The 19043-nt window shown below is 44.9% G+C and overlaps 1 protein-coding gene across 4 annotated transcripts in view; it reads right to left on the minus strand.

Moving 5' to 3' along the window:
* SAMD12 (sterile alpha motif domain containing 12) overlaps nt 1-19043 on the minus strand; it is a 275112-nt gene that overhangs the window by 52250 nt on the left and 203819 nt on the right. Inside the window, exon 5 of one of the 4 annotated variants that reach the window (XM_029064096.2) lies at nt 14781-15275. The exons of the other annotated variants lie outside the window; for them this stretch is intronic. Within the exon in view, the coding sequence (XP_028919929.1) occupies nt 15238-15275 (38 nt within the window). The 3' untranslated portion in view covers nt 14781-15237. Of the gene's footprint in view, nt 1-14780; nt 15276-19043 lie in introns of those variants that run through there. 4 annotated transcript variants of the gene reach the window in all.

A 19043-nucleotide genomic window follows, 5' to 3' on the forward strand; every position in this document is an offset into this window, starting at 1 on the left:
ATTTGCTTTTATTCCCTAATTGATTCCTCTACGTGTCTGTCTTCTCCCCCTGAGATGGAGAGCCTCTTGTGGGGCAGGGGTTGTGTCTGAATTGTCTGTCGCTTGGCACATAGTAACTGCCCAATACCTACGAAGATGTTAGTAGTGACAATAATCAAAATAGTAACAGTAATACTGATGATAATAATAATACTGGTATTTGTTAAGCGCTTACTATGTGTCAAGCATTGTTCTAAGCGCTCGGGTAGATACAAGATAATCAGGTTGGACACAGTCCCTGTCCCACATGGAGCTCACAGTCTTAATCCCCATTTTACAGATGAGATAACTGAGGCATGGAGAAGCTAAGTGACTTGCCCACGGTCACACAGCAGACAAAGAGCAGAGTCAGAATTAGAATCCAAGTTCTTCTGACTCCCAGGCCCATAAATGGTACACCCTCACTAGACTGTAAGCTCCTTGAGAACAGGGATTGTGCTTTCTAACTCTACTGCACTCTCCCAAGGGTTTAGTACACTCTTCTGCACATAGTAAGCATTCAATAAATACCACTGATTGACCATTTACTGTCACTATTAAGCTTCATCCAAAGAGTAAATATCACCCATATTTTTAAATCCGGTTCCTACTGGGAAGGCATACAGTACAAACAAAGGGATACACAGGAGAAATTAAGGCCCAGCAGGAGAGAAACCTGGGGCTTATGGCTTACACACTTGATATTTGCAAAATGGCTCAAAAGATACTTGGTTTGCTACTTCCTCGGGTCACTGTAAACTGGGTTTCAAAAACACCAGGAATGTTTTCAATAGATTTTTGCAGTTTAGGATCATCGTAACACACCCTTTCATTAAAATTAAAAGGGCGGGGTAACATACTTGGGACAGTTTGGACAAACAGGACAGCCACAATCCCCCAAATGTATTCTTTTAAATTTTAAAAGAGGCTAAAAGTCAGGAGAACACCCAGGTGTGGAGTTTGTGTCAGCCTTTCATTCCTTGAATGGAGATAAGGGACAAATGCTACTAAAATTCACAAGTTTCCCTCTTTTTATTTTTCCCCTTGCTGGGATGGAGAGGACGACAATGTTTATTCATAAATAGATTAAATTACCATCAGCTATTTTTTCCAAACTCCTGATGACCTCATCTATGCTGTTAAAAACTGCACCCAAATGGAAAAACATTCATTCTCCTATTTGATTGGAAAACTAGATTGAATTAGGATGCACCAGGGCACATTTCCAAAGTGGGAAATGTTTGGACTTATCTGTTTTTCATTAATGATTTTTTAAATGTTATTTGGTAAGTGCTTATTATGTGCCAAGCACTGTATTAAGGGTTGGAGAAGGTTCAAGATAATCAGGATGGACATAGTCCCGGTCCCACTCAGCGCTTGCTGTCTAAGTAGAAAGGAGAACAGGAACAGTGTGCCCAGCATTGTCCTAAATGTTGGGGTAGATACACGTTAATCAGGTCAGACACTGGCCATGTCCCACATGTGGCTCGCAGTTTAAGTAGAAGGGATTAGGATTCAATCCCCAGTTACAGATAAGGACATGAGGTATAGAAAAGTTAAGTAACTTGGCCAAAGTCACACAGCAGGCAAGTGGCAAAGGTGGGATTAGAACCCAGGTCTTCTGACTCCCAAGCCCACGCTCTCTCCAGTATACCATGTTTCTTCTCTACAGAGCTATGCACACCAAAGGCATTCAATACAGTGCTCTGCACACCGTAAGCATCGAGCACAGTGCTCTGCACACAGTAGGCCCTCAGTATAGTATTCTGGACACAGAACAATCCTCTGCAGCAGGCATTCAATATACTTTGATGATGAAGATGAGGGGACTCATTTCCCTTTACCCAGTGTCATATTATTCTCCACTGTAATAATAATAATAACAATGACAAGTATAATAATTGTGGTATTTGTTAAGCGCTTACAGTGTTCCAGGTATTGTACTAAGCGCTGTGGTCGAAACAAGCAAATTGTAGTGGACACAGTCCCTGTCCCACATAGGGCCCACAGACTCAAACTCCATTTTACAGATGAGGTAACTGAGGCCAAAAAAGTGAAGTGACTTGCCCACACAGCAGACGAGCGGCAGAGCTGGGATTAGAACCCGTGACCTCTGACTCCCAGACCTGTGCTCTATCCACTACGCCACGGTACAGAAGGCTTCCTTGGGCATTCATTTGTCTGTTGGTGCCCTGATGACAAAACACTTAGTAGCCAGAACAGTTCACAACCAGCTTCAAAGCTTTCCAGATCTGTTCCCCTTTCTTTATCTCTTCTCTTCTCCCAGTTTCCACAACTCACGTCTTGATTCCTTCCAAGCCAAACAAATAGCTGTCTTAATTAATTTATATTAATGTCTGTCTCCCCCTCTAGATTGTAAACTCATAGCGGGCAGGGAATATATCTATTGTGGTATTGTACTCCCAAGTGCTTAGTACAGTGCTCTGCACACAGTGAGGACTCAATAAATACAACTGATTGACTGAATGCGCTTCCTTCTTGACTTTCCTGCCTTTGTCTCCTCGCTCTCATCGTTCCCTCAGCTTGGAACTCTCTCCCTCCCCCCATCATACAGACCACAGCTTCTCCCCACAGTCAAATCCCTCCTAAAATCCCCTCCGAAAATCCATGGAGAGAGCACGGGCTTGTGAGTCCCCTGTGGGAGAGGAATGGTGTATTCTTTGACCACTACAACTATGTCTGATTAATTTCCCAGAATCCTGCATCATATCATCCTTTCAGCCAGCTCTAACACTTGGGACCTCACACTTATATGTCTTTTCAACTTATTTAGTTTGAGCATTCTTGTGAATAATTTTATATTTACACTGAATCAAACACACGTCTGTAACAGCCTCCTTGCTGACCTCCTTGCCTCCTGCCTCTGCCCTTCCCAGTCCATACTTTGCTCTGCTGCCTGGATCATTTTTCTGAAAAAAAACATTCTATGCACACCTCCCTACTCTTCAGAAACCTCCAGTGGTTGCCCATCAAACAGAAACTCTTTATCATTAGCTTTAAAACACTCAATCATCTTGCTACCTGCTCTTTTCCTCTCAGATTTACTATTGCACCGTAGCCTGCACACTTCGCTCCTCTCATGCCAATCTGCTCATCATACCTCAATCTCATTGGTCTCGCCGCCGACACTTCGCCCACACCCCGACTATGGCCTGGAATTTCCTTGCCCTTCGTAAATGATAGTCGGCACCACTCTCCGCGCCTTCAAAGGCTTATTAAAATCACAGCTCCCACAAGAGGCCTTCCCTAAACCCTCGCTTCCCCTACTCCCTCACCCTTCTGTGGCACTTATGCATTTAGACCTGTACACTTTAAGCACTTGATATTCACCCCACCCTCTCCCCATCAGCATTTATGTACATATTCCTATTTTAACATTTGTCTTCCACTCTAGACTGCAAGTTCTTAAGGGCAGGGCTCCTGTCTTCCAACTCAGTTGTACCATACTCTCCCAAGGACTTAACACAGTGCTTTCCACACAGTAGTGTTCAATAAACACCCTTGAATGATTGCTTGTCTACTGTTAAAGTTTAAGCTCCTTATGGGCAGGGAAGTTGTCTCTTTGTTGTTCTATACTTCCCTAGACAGGGCCTGGTAGTAAGGTACATTTCAATAAATGCTACTACTATTTCAGTGGCCAAAAAGCAAAACTTCCAAGCTTAATTCTCTTCCCTTGGGAGAGGAGAGGACTTCCTGGTCTTAGTCAAAATGACTTTTCCTTTAAGAATTAGAGATTAAATGAACACATGCCCTCTCCGGCCTGATCCAGGGAATGGGGTAGCCAGCCTTGTTGTAAAAGACCCAGGACTCTTTTTCAATCCCAGACATCAGCGAACAGAAAACTGTAATAGTCGCCAAAGCTGTCTTTACCACGGACAATCTCGTCTTGTCTTATGCTGTCGAGTCATCACCGACTCATAGAGATTCCATAGACACATCTCTCCCAGAACTCCCCACCTCCATCTACAATTGTTCTGGTAGTGGATCCACAGAGTTTCCTTGGTAAAAATACGGAATTGGATCGACATTGCCTTCTTCCGCTCAGTCAACTTGAGTCTCCACCCCTGACTCCCTCCCATGTCTCTGCTGCCCAGCTCAGGTGAGTTTTGACTTGTAGCAGATTGCCTTTCACTGGCTAGCCACTGCCCAAGCAGGGAATAGAATGGGTATGCCTCTGCTTGACTCTCCCTCCCACAGTAGAGGCTGGTAGAGCACCGGAAACTCTCCAGGCACGACCTTGAGAAGGGACCTTGGACAATACCAAACATATAAAACCCTCCCTTGGCTCTGTTTAACCAGCTGAATTTCAATGGCTTTCCGGGATGGGGGATATCTAATCACTCCAGCGTGGATGCTGGAGAACAAGTCTGAAAGAATAGAATAAAAGTACTCAGTTCTAATATCCTACAATACAGTTCATGCAAACTGAGGAAGAAGCTAGGCTTGAGTGTGGATTCCAGACAGTGATTGTGTGTGTGTGTGTCTGTGTTGTGGTGTGTTTTCATATTGGCAGGATGTGATTTTCTCATTTACAAAACATCGTCTTGTTTGGATTACTGTATCTGGTCTCTGCTCCAAGCACATGGGAGGGGAAGGCATTCTAAAATTAAAAGTTCTTTGTAATTACCCAGGAGGTCATCCACCCCAGCCAAAGATAGGTGCCACCGTACCTTATGAGCAATCCATCGCAACTTTTTCAATAGCTCACATCTGTGTAATCTGGGAAAGGGTCCAAACTCCTCCCTGGAAAGGCCAGACAGGATCGGGGGCTGATAGAAGTTCAGGACCCTGGTGGCCTCGAGGGCAGGGGTGGCCTCGATGAGGCCGCAGATGGAACCTTGGTGGCTGGGCTCCACGGGCCCCGAGAGAGGGAAGCAGTCGGCGATGAAGGGACGCGGGGGTCTGTGTGTGCTCTCCCACTCCCTTCCGTGGCACCTGATTTGCTCCCTTCATTCATCCTCCCTCCCATCTCCACAGCACGTATGTATAGAGCTGTAATTTACTTCTTTATTTATATTAACATCCTTCCCCACTAGACTGTGAGCTCGCTGTGGGAAGGAAATGTGTCTGTTGTTGTACTGTGCTTTCCCAGGCACCTAGTACACACAGTAAGCATTCAATAAATACAATGGAATGAATGAATGAATGCTCTGGACATTTTATCAATGTTGCCAAGGATTGGGTGACAAATAATAATAATAATTATGCTGGTCAGGGACCTCTGCCAGCATAATTATTATTATTATTTGTCACCCAATCCTTGGCAACATTGATAAAATCTGCCCTTTCCTCTCCATCCAAACCATTATCACACTGATCCAAGCATTTATCTTACCCCACCTTCCCTTACTGCATCTGCCATCTTGCTATCTTCCCTGCCTCCTTTCTCTCCCCACTCTACCCCATAGTTCACTCTGCTGCCCGGATCATTTTTCTACAAAAATGTGTAGTCCATGTCTCCCCATTCCTTAAGAACTTTCAGCAGCAGCGTGGCTCAGTGAAAAGAGCCTGGGCTTCGGAGTCAGAGGTCATGGGTTCGACTTCCCGGCTCTGCCACTTGTCAGCTGTGTGACTATGGGCAAGTCACTTCACTTCTCTGTGCCTCAGTTACCTCATCTGTAAAATGGGGATTAACTGTGAGCCTCATGCAGGACAACCTGATTACCCTGTATCTCCCCCAGCGCTTAGAACAGTGCTCTGCACATAGTAAGCGCTTAACAAATACCAACGTTATTATTCCAGCTCCGCATCAAATAGAAACTCCTTACCTCTCCGCAGCTTAAGCCTCATTTTCCCCTTTTCCCTCTGCTCCTCCACCTCTCCCTTCCCATCCCCACAGCACTGTACTTGTCCGCTCAACTGTATATATTTTCGTTACCCTATTTATTTTGTTAATGAATTGTACATCGCCTTGATTCTATTTAGTTGCCATTGTTTTTACGAGAAGTTCTTCCCCTTGACGCTGTTTAGTGCCATTGTTCTTGTCTGTCCGTCTCCCCGATTAGACTGTAAGCCCGTCAAACGGCAGGGACTGTCTCTATCTGTTGCCGACTTGTTCATCCCAAGCGCTTAGTACAGTGCTCTGCACATAGTAAGCGCTCAATAAATACTATTGAATGAATGAATTAATTTTAAAGCACTCAATCAGCTCCCCCCCATCCTACCTCACCTCACTAATCTCCTACTACAGCCCAGCCCCCACGATTTGCTCCTGCAATGCCAACTTACTCACTGTACCTCGATCTTGACTACTTGGCTGCTGACTCCTTGCTCATTTCATCCCTCTGGCCTGGAATTCTCTCCTTCTTCATATATGACAGACTGACCCTCTCCCTACCTTCGAAACCTTATTAACTCCTCAAAGAGGCTTTCCCCAACTAAGCCCTCATTCCCTCTATTCTAACTCCCTTCTGCACAGCCCTTGCATCCGGATCTGCATCTGCTCTGGGATAGTCTCCCCACAGCACTTATGTACCTATCTGTAATTTTATTTTATCGTCCATCTCCCCTCTGGACTATAAGCGCCTGACAGGAAATGTGCCTACCCACTCTGTTGTACTGTACTTTCCCAAGCACACAGTAAGTCCTCAATAAATACCACTGATTGAGTGTACTACATACTGCCCAGTTAATACTCCTGAATGCATGAATTAAACCCTGAAATTTCCATAGTTCCTCTCCCTATATAGACAGCCTTTAAAATGGCTTTTTAGCGGGATGCCTCCTTTACATTTCAAAAGAGAACCGTCTAACCTAGAGTTAACAATGAATTTAAAAACAAAATAGTATGCCATTTCCTAACAGGAATTCAAGTGCAGCTTGAGGAAATTAGTGCTGTGAATTCATTTCTCCCAGGTAAAATGGCAGCTCTCCTATCCCTGTCAGAACCTGTTCATAGGTAGTTTTAGTATGCAGTAATGAAATGCTGCTTCTCAGACAGGCTCTGACTGCTGCCTCTTGGACACTTTCCCTCACGGTTTTATGAACTACCCTTTCGCTGGGGAGGGAGGTCTGGATCCCGCCCCTGTGAACTAGCCCTGTATTAGGGGCAAACTGAAAAAGAGTGGTGTCCTTGGCCTAAAGGTGTACTTCTAGAATGTGAGCTCATGGGGGGCAGGGAATGCATCTGTTTATTGTTATATTGTACTCTGCCAAGCACTTGGTACAGCGCTCTGCACACAGTAAGCACTCATTAACTCAATCGTATTTATTGAGTACTTACTGTGTGCAGAGCCCTGGAAATACTGACTAACTGAAGGGCTAAGCAAAATTCCAGAATCGTGTTGTCAGGAACGATCGTGAGAGCAGTGCTCTGGGGGAAGACGAGGGGGACAGAACCCCCGTAAGCTGGGATAGAACGCCAGGGTGAATCCGATTGCTTGTGAGTCAGATCTGCTTGCTTGGAGTTCTGTTCTCGAACCTGAGGAAGACACACCTGAAGGTGAAATTCACAGACGGGTGTAGGTAGGCCTGAAAATCTAATCTAGGCTCCACAGTCCTGATGGGCCAAGCCACGTGGGAGCCCACAAAGACAATCTCTCGCAGGGCTTTTGTGCTGGACCTTTCTTGTTGGCAGTGCCTGGTGCTTTTTTGCTTTTGCTTCCTTTTTCGCAAGTATTTCAAAGATGCAGTTCAAAAAGAGGCGCTCCTTTCTTCATAGCTACGCACCACTTTGCACCATCTGCAGCAACCAACTCATACCTTTCATCTGTCTGGGATGTAGCATTACCTGAGGCTTTGCTTTACAGTATCCCTAAAATGCTTCCTCCATCCACCTTGCTTTCATTTTCCCAATTTCACCTCACCAAACAGTAGCTGCTTTGGTCCATTTTCCTCACAAATCCCACCTCAGCAGTTTCTGAGATAATACCTTTGAGGCTAGGAGACTGACTTCATTGATTTTTTTTTTTAAACGGTATTTGTTAAGTGCTTATCATGTGCCAGACACTGCTCAAAACACTGGCCAGATACAAGCTAATCAGGTTGGATATAGCCCCTGTCCCACATGAGACTCACAGTCTTAATCCCCATTTTACAAATGGGATAACTGAGGCATAGAGAAGTGAAACGACTTGCCCAAGGTCACACAGCAGACAAGTGGCAGAGCCAGGAAGAGAACCCAGGTTCTTCTGACTCCCAGTTCCATGCTCTATCCACTAGGTCATGCTTCTTCAAACTTGATGTGGAGAAAGCCCATAAGGTGGGACTGCTCAGGGAGTCAAATTTGGCACCTGAGTGGAATCTGGGTCTTATAGCCATAATAGTAATTATTGTGACATCTGTTAAGCATTTACTATGTGCCAGGCTCTGGGGTAGATACAAGATAAATTTATTTACTTTTTTTTACTGATGTCTGTCTCCTCTACTCTTTACCGTGAGTTCGTTGTGGGCAGGGAATGTCACTATTTATTGTTGTACTGTAATGTCCCAAGAGCATGGTGCAGTGCTCTGCACACAGTAAGCGCTCAATAAGTATGATTGAATGAATATACCACCAGGTCACATGCAGTCCATGTCCCACATGTGGCTCACGCTCCATGTAGGAGGGAGAACGGATACTGAATCCCCATTTGATGACGAGTAAACCAAGGTACAGAGAGGTTGAGTGATTTGCCTAAGCAGACAAGCGGCAGAGCTGGACTTTGAACCCAGGTCCTCTGCCTCCCAGGTTTGTGCTTTTTCCACTAGGCCTTTCTGCCAGGGGGAAGGATGGACAACCCTACATCTCTGTAGAACTTCAGTTGGGTATGAAGTCTAATACCACCCTTCTGTCACAATGTGACATTCTCAGATACTGTTTCTCTGAAATATTCATTTCTGCCTATGTCTATATATTTACTGCTTAATTTTAACTGGTTGTCTTAATATGTCAGTCAATTGCATTTTTTGGGCACTGTGTGCAGAGCACTGTACTAAGCGCTTGGGAGAGTACAATATAACACCACAACTGACACATTCCCTGCCCACAATGAGCTTAGAGTCTAGAGGACTTACCGCATGTGCTTAACCCATTCCTTTATGTTCCCACATTACATTTTTCTGTTCAGTGGGTTGTCAAGCAGATAAAAATAATGATGGCATTTACTAAATGCTTGCTATGAGCTACACACTGTGTTAAGCTTCGGGGGGGATACAAGATAATCAGATTGGACACAATCCCTGTCTCACACAGGGCTCGCAGACAAAGGGTAGGGAGAACAGGGGTGTTAACTCCATTTTACAGATGGGCAAATAGAGGTCCAGAGCAGTTAGGTGGCTTGCTCAAGGTCACACAGCAAGCAGTGGCAGAGCCAGGCAGCAAACCCAAGTTTCCTGACTCCCGGTCCTGTGTTCTTTCCACTAGACTACATTGCTCCTTTACAGGACCGGGACTGTCTCTGAATTTGGTGTTCTTGTATTTTCCCCCTTCTTTAGTGTGGCAGCTTGCCACTGACAATATTACTATACTAATAACGAGTTTCACCACACTGACAAGGGAAGCAGCATAGTATAGTGGACAGAGCATGGACCTGGGAGTCCGAGGACCTTTTCAACAAAAACGTTCAGGATATGTCACCCTGCTCCTCCAAAAACTCCAGTAGTTGCCCATCCACTTCTGCCTCAAACAAAAACTCTTCGCCATTGGCTTTAAAGCACTCCATCGCCTTGCCCCCTCCTACCTCACCTAGCTTCTCTCCTTCTACAAATCATCCCGTAACTTTGCTCTTCTAGTGCTAACCTTCTCACACTGCCTCAATCTTGCCTGTTTTGCCACTGACCCCTGGCCCATGTCTGGCCTCTGGCCTGAAACGCCCTCCCTCCTCAAATCCCATAGACAATTACTCTCCCCACCTTCAAAGCTTTATCGAAAGCACATCTCCTCCAAGATGCCTTTCCAGACTAGGCACCCCCTTTCCTCTTCTCCCACTCCCTTCTGCATTGTCCTAACTTGCTCCCTTTGTTCTTGCCCCCTCCCAGCCCCACAGCACTCATGTGCACATCTCTATTTATTTGTATTGATGTCTGGCTCCCCCCTCTAGACTGTTAGCATGTTGTGGGCAGGGAATGTGTCTGCATATTGTCATATTGTACTTTCCCAAGTGCTTAGTACAGTGTTCTGCACAGAGTATGTGCTCAATAAATATGATTGAATGAATGAATGAATGTTGTGAGTGCAAAACTGAGATAAGTGATGTGAGAGTACTTTGGGAATAAAAGCTCTTTCCCGAAAAGAAGGTATTTATTATGATTATTGAGTGCCTTCTGGGTGAAGAACTGTTCTGGGCATCTACTGTGTACAGAACCCTGTACTGGACACCTACTATGTGTAGACCTCCTAGGGGCAGAATACTGAACTAAAGGTGTACACAGCATTCATTGTACCGAGATGCTAGGAAACGTACTAAAGAAGCCGAAGACACACTCTCTACTCTGGATGACCTCACGATTTAATGGGGAAGACAGGCAGGTACAAGTTGCAATCATATAAGATATCTGCCTGTGAAATTCTTTAAAACACAGGAGTGGCAATTATCTGGACAATCTAGGCATTTACCTCCATGGTTGCAACGTCTAGGCAAGAGATCCCTAGGAGCACTCTGTGTTTTTTTAATGGTATTTGTTATGCACTTACTACATGCAAGGCATTGTACTATGTATGGGCTGGAGTAGATACAAGACAGTGAAGTTGGACACAGTCGGTATCCCACATAGGGCTCATAGAATTCATCCCTATTTTGCAGATGAGGGAACTGCGGCACAGAGAAGTTTAGTGACCCGCCCACGGTCACACAGCAGACAAGTGGTGGAGGCGAGACCAGAACTCAGGTCCTTCTGACTTCCAGGTCCATGCTCTATCCTCAAGGCCATGCTGTTTCCACTGCTTTCTACTTCACCAAAGTGGGAACACAGAACAGGATCAGGTGGCCGGATTTGGCCATTCATTAACTCATTCAGTCATATTTAATGAGCGCTTACTGTGTGCAGAGCACTGTACTAAGCTCTTAGGAGAGTAGAACAGGAGAGGAATCAGCCACATTTCCTCGGCATTCACTGCATCAGGCGGTTCTACCCTCCTATCCGCCTACCTCTTCTGGGAGGCGAGACGAGTGAGCCCCTTGGACCTCTGCCTCTAGGCCGGGATTTCAGTCTGCTCAGAAGACCAGCCTAAACTGCCATTAGTTCATCAAAATTAGCCAGAAACAAAAGTCGGAAAAAATCACACCCATTCATTTACAATGACTTTTAATTTTATAATGACGGGGATGTAATTATAGCGGAACGGAGCTGTTTAGTAAGAAAAAAATAATTTCAAAAGATGAGAGCTCATTTGGTGTTTATTTGCTCCAGGGTTCTAATTACTTTAAAAACTAGCAACCCCTGCTCGTGTGATTGCTCACAGAATTCCACTGCCGCTTTGAGGCAAGTGGCTAAAAATACCGGCGGCTTCTATGCACGAGCTCCTTTCCCCTTCCCAGCGCCTATTAAGGCGCTCAGGGCTAGAAAAATTAGCAATGAAAATGAAATACACTTTGAGGGTCATTTTTCAACGTGACACGATGTGCCCACACTGGCGAGAGGGGAAAAGATGTCGCCGTGCTGTCTCGGCTCTGGTCGGGTTCCATTCCATCTCCAAGACACCCGCGTGCCCACGCGCAATTTCCCCTGAGTTAAGATTCATGCGCTGTATTAATCACCCCATGACAGTCACCTGAGAGGTCTTATCGCGTCAGACTCCTGCGGACGTCGCGTGGCCAACGAAATGGCAATTGCAGATGAGATTTCTCGTCGCTATCCGTCGCGGACCCATCTAATGAACCACATCCATTTCTGCTCTCTCCCTTACTGAGAGGTTGAAAGACATCACTGCATTGAGTTAACACCTCTTGCATCGGTCGTAATATGATTGTCTTATGGCCACAACTCACAACGGCAGCGAAGTTGGGCATTTTTGTCTTTTCCACATCTTATTTGAATATTATTAGATGACAAGCACCCTGATGGGGGTGTGTGTGTGTGTGTTGGGGGGAGAGTCTGTCTTCTGCTTTTATTTGCCATGGGTCTAGTAAAGTGATCTGCACCCAGTAAGTGCTCAGTAGTGTGCTCTGTCCCCAGTAGGTGCTCAGTACATGCTCAGTACATTGCTCGGTCTTTGGTAGGTGCTCAGGCAATACCACTGCTTAATTGGAATAGTAATTGAATAGCTGGATCACCCTATGGATAGACCAGATATCCATTCTCCAAAGTGGTACAATTAGCAAGAAAGACTTCCATGTAGTTGCTGGATATTCCTATGGGCTAGAGAGATGGTCCTGCCCATTAATAGATAAGCCACTAATAACACTTTCTAAGGAAACGGAAGCCCATAAGGCTAAATCTTCTCTAGTTCCACTGTAAATATGTGTTACTGTATTATAAGCTCCTTCTTTTGGTGGCTTTTTTTATGGTATCGTTAAAGCGTTTACTATGTGCCAAGTACTGTACTAAGTGTACTAAGTGTATACAAGGATATCAGATTGGACACAGTATAAATTCCATATGGGCCTCACGGTCTTATTCCCATTTTACAGATGAGGCAACTGAAGCACTGAGAAGTTAAATGATTTGCCCAAGATCACACAGCAGACAAGTGGCGGAGCTGGGATTCCCAGTTCTGTTCTTTTTCCACTAGACCACACTGCTTCCCTTGAGAGTAGGGAATGTGTCTTTGGCTTCTGCTGTGCTTTTCCCAAGTACCTAGTACAGTATCTGCCTCAGTAGGCGCTCAAAAAATACCATGATAAACTGTTACCAAAACTAACACTTGTGAGGTTGTTGGTTCATTCTTAAGAGATAACAATTACCATTTCCCCAGAAGCTGACTGTCCTAATAAGACTAATTATATACTTATCACTGTTTCAAGTCTTTTTTTTCCTTAAATGGTATTTGTTTAGCCCTTACTATGTGCCAGGCACAGCTCTAAGTGCTGGGGTTGATACTATTCACCAGAGCCTATTTCCCACATGGGGCTCACAGTCTTAATCTCCATTTCACAGATGAGGGAACTGAGGCACAGACAAATTAAGTGATTTGCCTAAGGTCACCTAGCAGACAAGTGGTGGAGCGGGGAAGAGAACCTAAGTCCTTCTGACTCCCAAGCCCGTGCTCTATCCACGAGGCCATGGTGCTTCTCAATCAGTATTTAATCAGTATTAAATACTATTTATTAAGTGTCCAAATGGATGATTATTGGGTTACCTGTTGAGAAGGAAGATTTAGGAGAATCCAGGCACAGGATGGGATACTAAGGGTCAGGGCCATCCAGAGAGTAGCCAAAAATCTAAACCCCATCTCAGCAATCCTAGCTAAGCTTTGCGTCCCTTCAAGTCAAATCGGTGTGAGGATGAGCTGAGATAAATGGTCAGGGAAGTAGAGTTTACTGACTCTGTGCCCGGGGAAACTTCACAAACATGCAGGTGGCATATGCAGAATGAGAAATCATCTTTCTCTCTGTAAACTGAGAATTCATATGGAGAAACTGTGGCCTAGCGGAAAAAACACAAGGCTGGGAGTCAGGCGACTTGGGTTCTAAATCTGGCTCTGCAACATGCCTGCTGTTGTGATTTGAGCCAGTCATTTGCCCAAAGTATAGTGCTCTGCACATAGTTAAGTGCCCAATAAATATGACTGACTGATTAACTTGACTTCTCTGTGCCTCAGTTCCTCCAGCTGTAAAATGGGGACTAAGTACCTGTTCTTTGTCCCCCTTACAATGTGAGCTCCATATGGAAAAGGGACTGTGTCTCATCTGACTGTATTGTCTGTACCGCAGTTCTTGGTACATAAGTAAGCACTTAACCAGTCCCACAGTTATTATTAATATTATTACTATTATGTAAATGACAGAGGGAATAAGTCAGGCTGTTATTCCAGCAAGTTCTTCTCCCAGAGTACCTCACAGTACCCAGTCAGAAACCCCCATGATCTCACTGGTTTATTAAATTCTTAAGAATACGGAAACGTTCCTCTGCTCATTTTTTGATGTCTTTGGAGAAAGACATGTAGAATTCCCACCTGTATATAATTTCCCAATGCTTAGTACAACGCTCTGTACTAAGGATCTGTACCCTTTAAGCAGTTGTCATTCACCCTTAGGCCCACAGCGCTTATGTAGATATCCATAATTTATGTATTTGAATGTCTGTCTCCCCTTCTAGAAGGTAAGCTCCTTGTGGACAGAGAATGTGTCTACCAACTCTATTGTATTGAACTCTCCCAAATTCTCAGTACGGTTCTCTGCATTCAGCAAGCACTCGATAAATGCCACTGATTTACTGCTCTGCACACAGGGAGTGCTTAATATTACTACTACTGCCCGGGAAGAAAAAAAAAAAGCTTTACCTTGAAACAATTTCTCTGTACTATTTACCAGCTATTCTTCAGTTATCTGTAGAGAAAACTTCACTCAAACCTCACTTGCACTTTCAATGCTGTGCTTTACTAAGTGTTTCAGTCAGCAATTGAACTGAAAGTTTGGCTCAAGCTTATTTCTGATTAACTCTTGGGTGGAATTTTACAGCTAATGGGAACCTAAATGTTGAGGAAGAAGTAGCAATGTGACCTAGTGGAAAGAGAATGGGCTTGGGAGTCCAATGGACCTGGGTTCTAATCCCAGCTCTGCCAATTGCTTGCTATGTGACTTTGGGCAAGTCGCTTAAGTTCTCTGGGCCTCAGCTGCCTCAAATGTATATGGGGATTCAATACTTGTTCTCCCTCCTACTTAGATGGTGAGCCCCTAGTGCTTAGAACACATAGTGAGCATTAACAAATACCATAAAGAAAAGTAAATTCAGTCAGGGCTGCCATAAGCCATGTTGTCATTACTTATTTTGGCAAGAACATTATTGTGGAATTGGGAAATTTCTGGGTTCAGCCGGGTAGAGCGTCGGAAGAAACGATCTAGCCTGTTTGTGCTGTGTCAGTGTGAATGCTACACTCTGAGTTCTCTTTTATGTGGGGTTTTGTCAGGAATGCCACCCCTATGTTATAGAAGAACCGACTGCTCTAATGTTCTCATTAACAATCGATAGATGGTATTTATTAGCGCTTACTGTGCGCAGAGCACTGTACTAAACGCTTGGGAGAATCCGATACAACAGAGTTGGTAGACATGATCCATGCCGTCAAGGACAGCTGACAGTGTCTCTTCAGAGTGGCGCTCTGATAGAAGTCTTTTGTTTTCAGAGGTGAGCGGAATGGAAACGATTTGTCACTGGAGCTGTGTGGAACATAAATAGAAGGAAAATATTTATCTTAAGTTTGGTGGATAGAAAGGCCAAGCCAGAGAAATGCTTATGCTTGGTGATATAGCCCAGAATATCAGACACTCTTATCTCTTGCCTCTCCTTGTTCTGATCCTTTCCCAAGCACATCTCTCATGGGGGGCAGAGGGAAGGGGCAGAGGGAGGGAAAGAGGAAGTGGAACAAAAGTAACATGGAAAATTACCTACTAATCATACCCCCTTGGGGATGGCAAGGAAAATTCCCCTTATGATCCAAATATGTTCTGTTAATGAAATCACATCAGGCAAGTTTCCAGTCACTGGTTGATGTGTCAGAGCATTTCATGCCTGGTCTCTTCAGCTGGGCTGGGAAAGATTTATCAACTTCTGGAAAGTTTCCTCTCCAAACAAGAATTGCCATTTTATTCTTAGAAAAAAATCATCGTACCAAATCCACTGTAGTACATTCATACTCCTATTCTCTTTCAGTCAATTGTCCGACTCGGTGTTTACTGAGCACTTACTGTGTGCCGAGCACTGTACTAAGCGCTTGGGCGAGTGCAATACAACAGAGCTGGCAGACATGTTCCAGGACAGAGGGAGGATGTGGGGAAGGGACCCCTCCCATCTCTCTCCCCATCTCATTCTCTACTCCATCATTTTCTCTCTCTTCTACTCTCACTCTGTGAAAGAAAATCACTGCCACAGGAAGGTCCAACAAAAGCAGGGCTTATAAATCAGAGAATTTCTTTTTGGAGGAAGACACCAACAAAGGAGAGAGTCACATTTGTGTGTGTGCCTGAAAAGGCCAATGTGGGAACCCCCCAGTTCCAACTGTTCAAGTACGCGTGTGCACACCCACACACAGTCTATTTTGCTTTGGTACTTGTGAAGTGCTTACTGTGCGCCAAGCACTGTTTTAAGTGCCAAGGTAGATATTAGTTAATCAGGTTGGACACAGTCCCTATCCCAAATGGAACTCACAGCCCACATACGAGGTAGTAGGACTTAAAATCCTCATTTTACAGATGGGGTAACTGAAGCACAGAGAAATTAAATGTCTTGCCCATGGTCACACAGCAGACATGTGGCAGAGGCAGGATTAGAACCCAGGGCTTCTGACTCCCAGGACCGTGCTCTTTCCACTGGGGCCCGCTGCTTCTCTATTCTCTATTCTCTGTTGTGCTGTCATGTTCGCAGAGCTGGACCTGTTCTGCTGATGCTTTCAAAGTTTCTGCTTGAAAAGAGCTGCTCCTTTCTGGATTGCAGATGGCAGCCACGAATATGCCACCTGTAATTCCGGGGACGTACAAAGAGCAGGCCAAATGATATTGATAAAGCACTTTGAGATACCTCATTGAAAGACATATCTGTTACCGTGGATTTATCTATCTCCTTTCCTCTGAAGAGCTAATTTTACCTCATAACACCCTTGTGAGGTAGAAAGGGGATGCTACACTCAGTTCTCCTATAATGCAAGGATTCATTTTCCTGATGAATGTCACATTAAGGAAAATGCCTGAGTTGGTGCACGGGCCTTAACTGGCACAAAAAACACGTGCATTAACTGTTTCTTCTGGCTTTGCGTTGGATTCTATTCAGACAGATCCACGTTATCAAAAGATCGTTCCCCGGTTCCCAGCAGTATATTCTGAATAATGGTTAGTGAAATGCGTGGACTGAGAGAATATGGGATTCGCATTTTCAAGATGGGTGGGGACAGAAAGGTGCCTCAATCTCGCTTCCGACCCCTCGACTCTGGCTGGGAATACCCTCCCTTCTCAAATCCAACAGACAATCACTCTACCCCGCTTTAAAGGCTTACTGAGGCCCATCTCCTCCAAGAGGCCTTCCCTAACTAAGCCCACCTTTCCTCTTCTCCCACTCCCTTCTGTGTCGCCCTGACTCGTTCCATTTCTTCATCCCCCCTTCCAGCCCCACAGCACTTATGTACATATCTAACATTTATTTATTCACATCAATGTCTGTCTCCCTGTCTCTAGACTGTAAATTCGTGGGCAGGGAATGTATCTGTTTACTGTTATGTCGTACTATTCCAAGTGCTTAGTACAGTGCTCTGCACATATTAAGTGCTCAATAAATACGACTGACTGAATGAATGGATGAATGAAAAGACGAGGTGATGTGCAAAACCGGGTTAGGATTGAAAGCTGGTATCAGGAGGGTGTCGTCAACCAATCCCCAGTTCTCTGGCTAGGCCAACCCATCGGCCATCTTTGCACACGTGTGTACTTTGGTTTATTCCATTCATCTTTTCATGTGATGGTTAATTGTGATGGGATGGGTTACTTGTAATGTACTTGTCATGTGACGGAAAGCAGCACATTTTATGGGAAGTAGCATGGTATAGTGGCTAGAGCACGAACCTGGGAGTCAGAAGGTCATGGGTTTTAATCCCGGCTCTACCACTTGTGTGCTGTGTGGACTTGGGCAAGTCACTTCACTTCTCTGTGCCTCAGTTATCTCATCTGTAAAATAGAGATTATGACTGTGAGCCCCAATTTCCTTGTATGAACCCCAGCACTTAGTACAGCCCCTGGAACATAGTAAGTGCTTAACAAACACCAGAATTATTATTATTATTTTTATTGCATTTACACCACTGAAATTGCATACACACGATCTGACTGCCTCGCTTATTCAACTGTAATGTCCTTAAGGGCAGGAACCATGTCTTGTACTTTTACTGTCACTTGCCTGCTGTCTGGGTTTGGGCAAGTCATTTCACTTCTCTGGGCCTCAGTTGCCTCATCTGTAAAATGAGGTAGTCCTGGAATTAGAACCCACGTCCTCTGACTTCCAGGCCCGTGCTCTTTCCACTAGGCCACGATAAAGAGGTCCTCCCAAGTCCAGCCCACTGCATTCTATGGATGCGACAGGGACTGTGTTCAACCTGAACTGCTTGTATCCACCTGAGTGCTTAGTATAGTGCCTGGCACGTAGTTAAGCACTAAATGAATATCATTATTATTATTATTTTACTGTAATCCCCCCAGTGTTTACTACAGTTGGCTCAGCCCACAGGAGGGCCCCTGGTACAGAATTCAGCACACAGTAAGTGGCTTGTCACTAACAGTGACAATTTGGGTGAGCCACAGAGCCAACAAAAGGTAATCAATCAATCAATCAACCTAAGCTTATATGATGAGCATATAAGAGGTCACACCTGGTTTTCCCATGGGACACACCTGGAAGATTAATTTGGCATCCCAGTGATGGACTAGGCTAGCCACTACACTCCCTCAATTATGACAACAATAAACTTTTCAAGAAGCAGCATAGCCCAGTGGAAAGAGCAGAGGCCTGGGAGTCAGAGGACCTGGGTTCTAATCCCAGCTCTGCCAATTGCTTGCCGAGTGACCTTGGGCAAATCACTTCATTGATCTGGGCCTCAGTTCCTTCATCTGCACAATGGGGATTAAATACCTGTTCTCCTCCCTGTTTAGACTGTGAGCCCCATGAGGGACGGGCACTGGGTCCGACCCAATTAACTTGTATATTCCCCGGACTTTAGAATGGTGTTTGACACATAGTAAGCACTTAACAAATACCATAAAAAAGAGAGAGTTAGGACTTTTGGAACCTGATAGAAAGAAACAGAAGGGAAAGGCATCCATAGAATGCAGAGGGCTGGACTGAAGCAGCATGGCTCAGTGGAAAGAGCCTGGGCTTGGGAGTCAGAGGTCATGGGTTTGACTCCCAGCTCTGCCCCTTGTCAGCTGTGTGACTGTGGGCAAGTCACT

This window comes from Ornithorhynchus anatinus, chromosome 4 (assembly GCF_004115215.2).
Source record: "Ornithorhynchus anatinus isolate Pmale09 chromosome 4, mOrnAna1.pri.v4, whole genome shotgun sequence".
Classification (NCBI taxonomy): Eukaryota; Metazoa; Chordata; class Mammalia; order Monotremata; family Ornithorhynchidae; genus Ornithorhynchus; species Ornithorhynchus anatinus.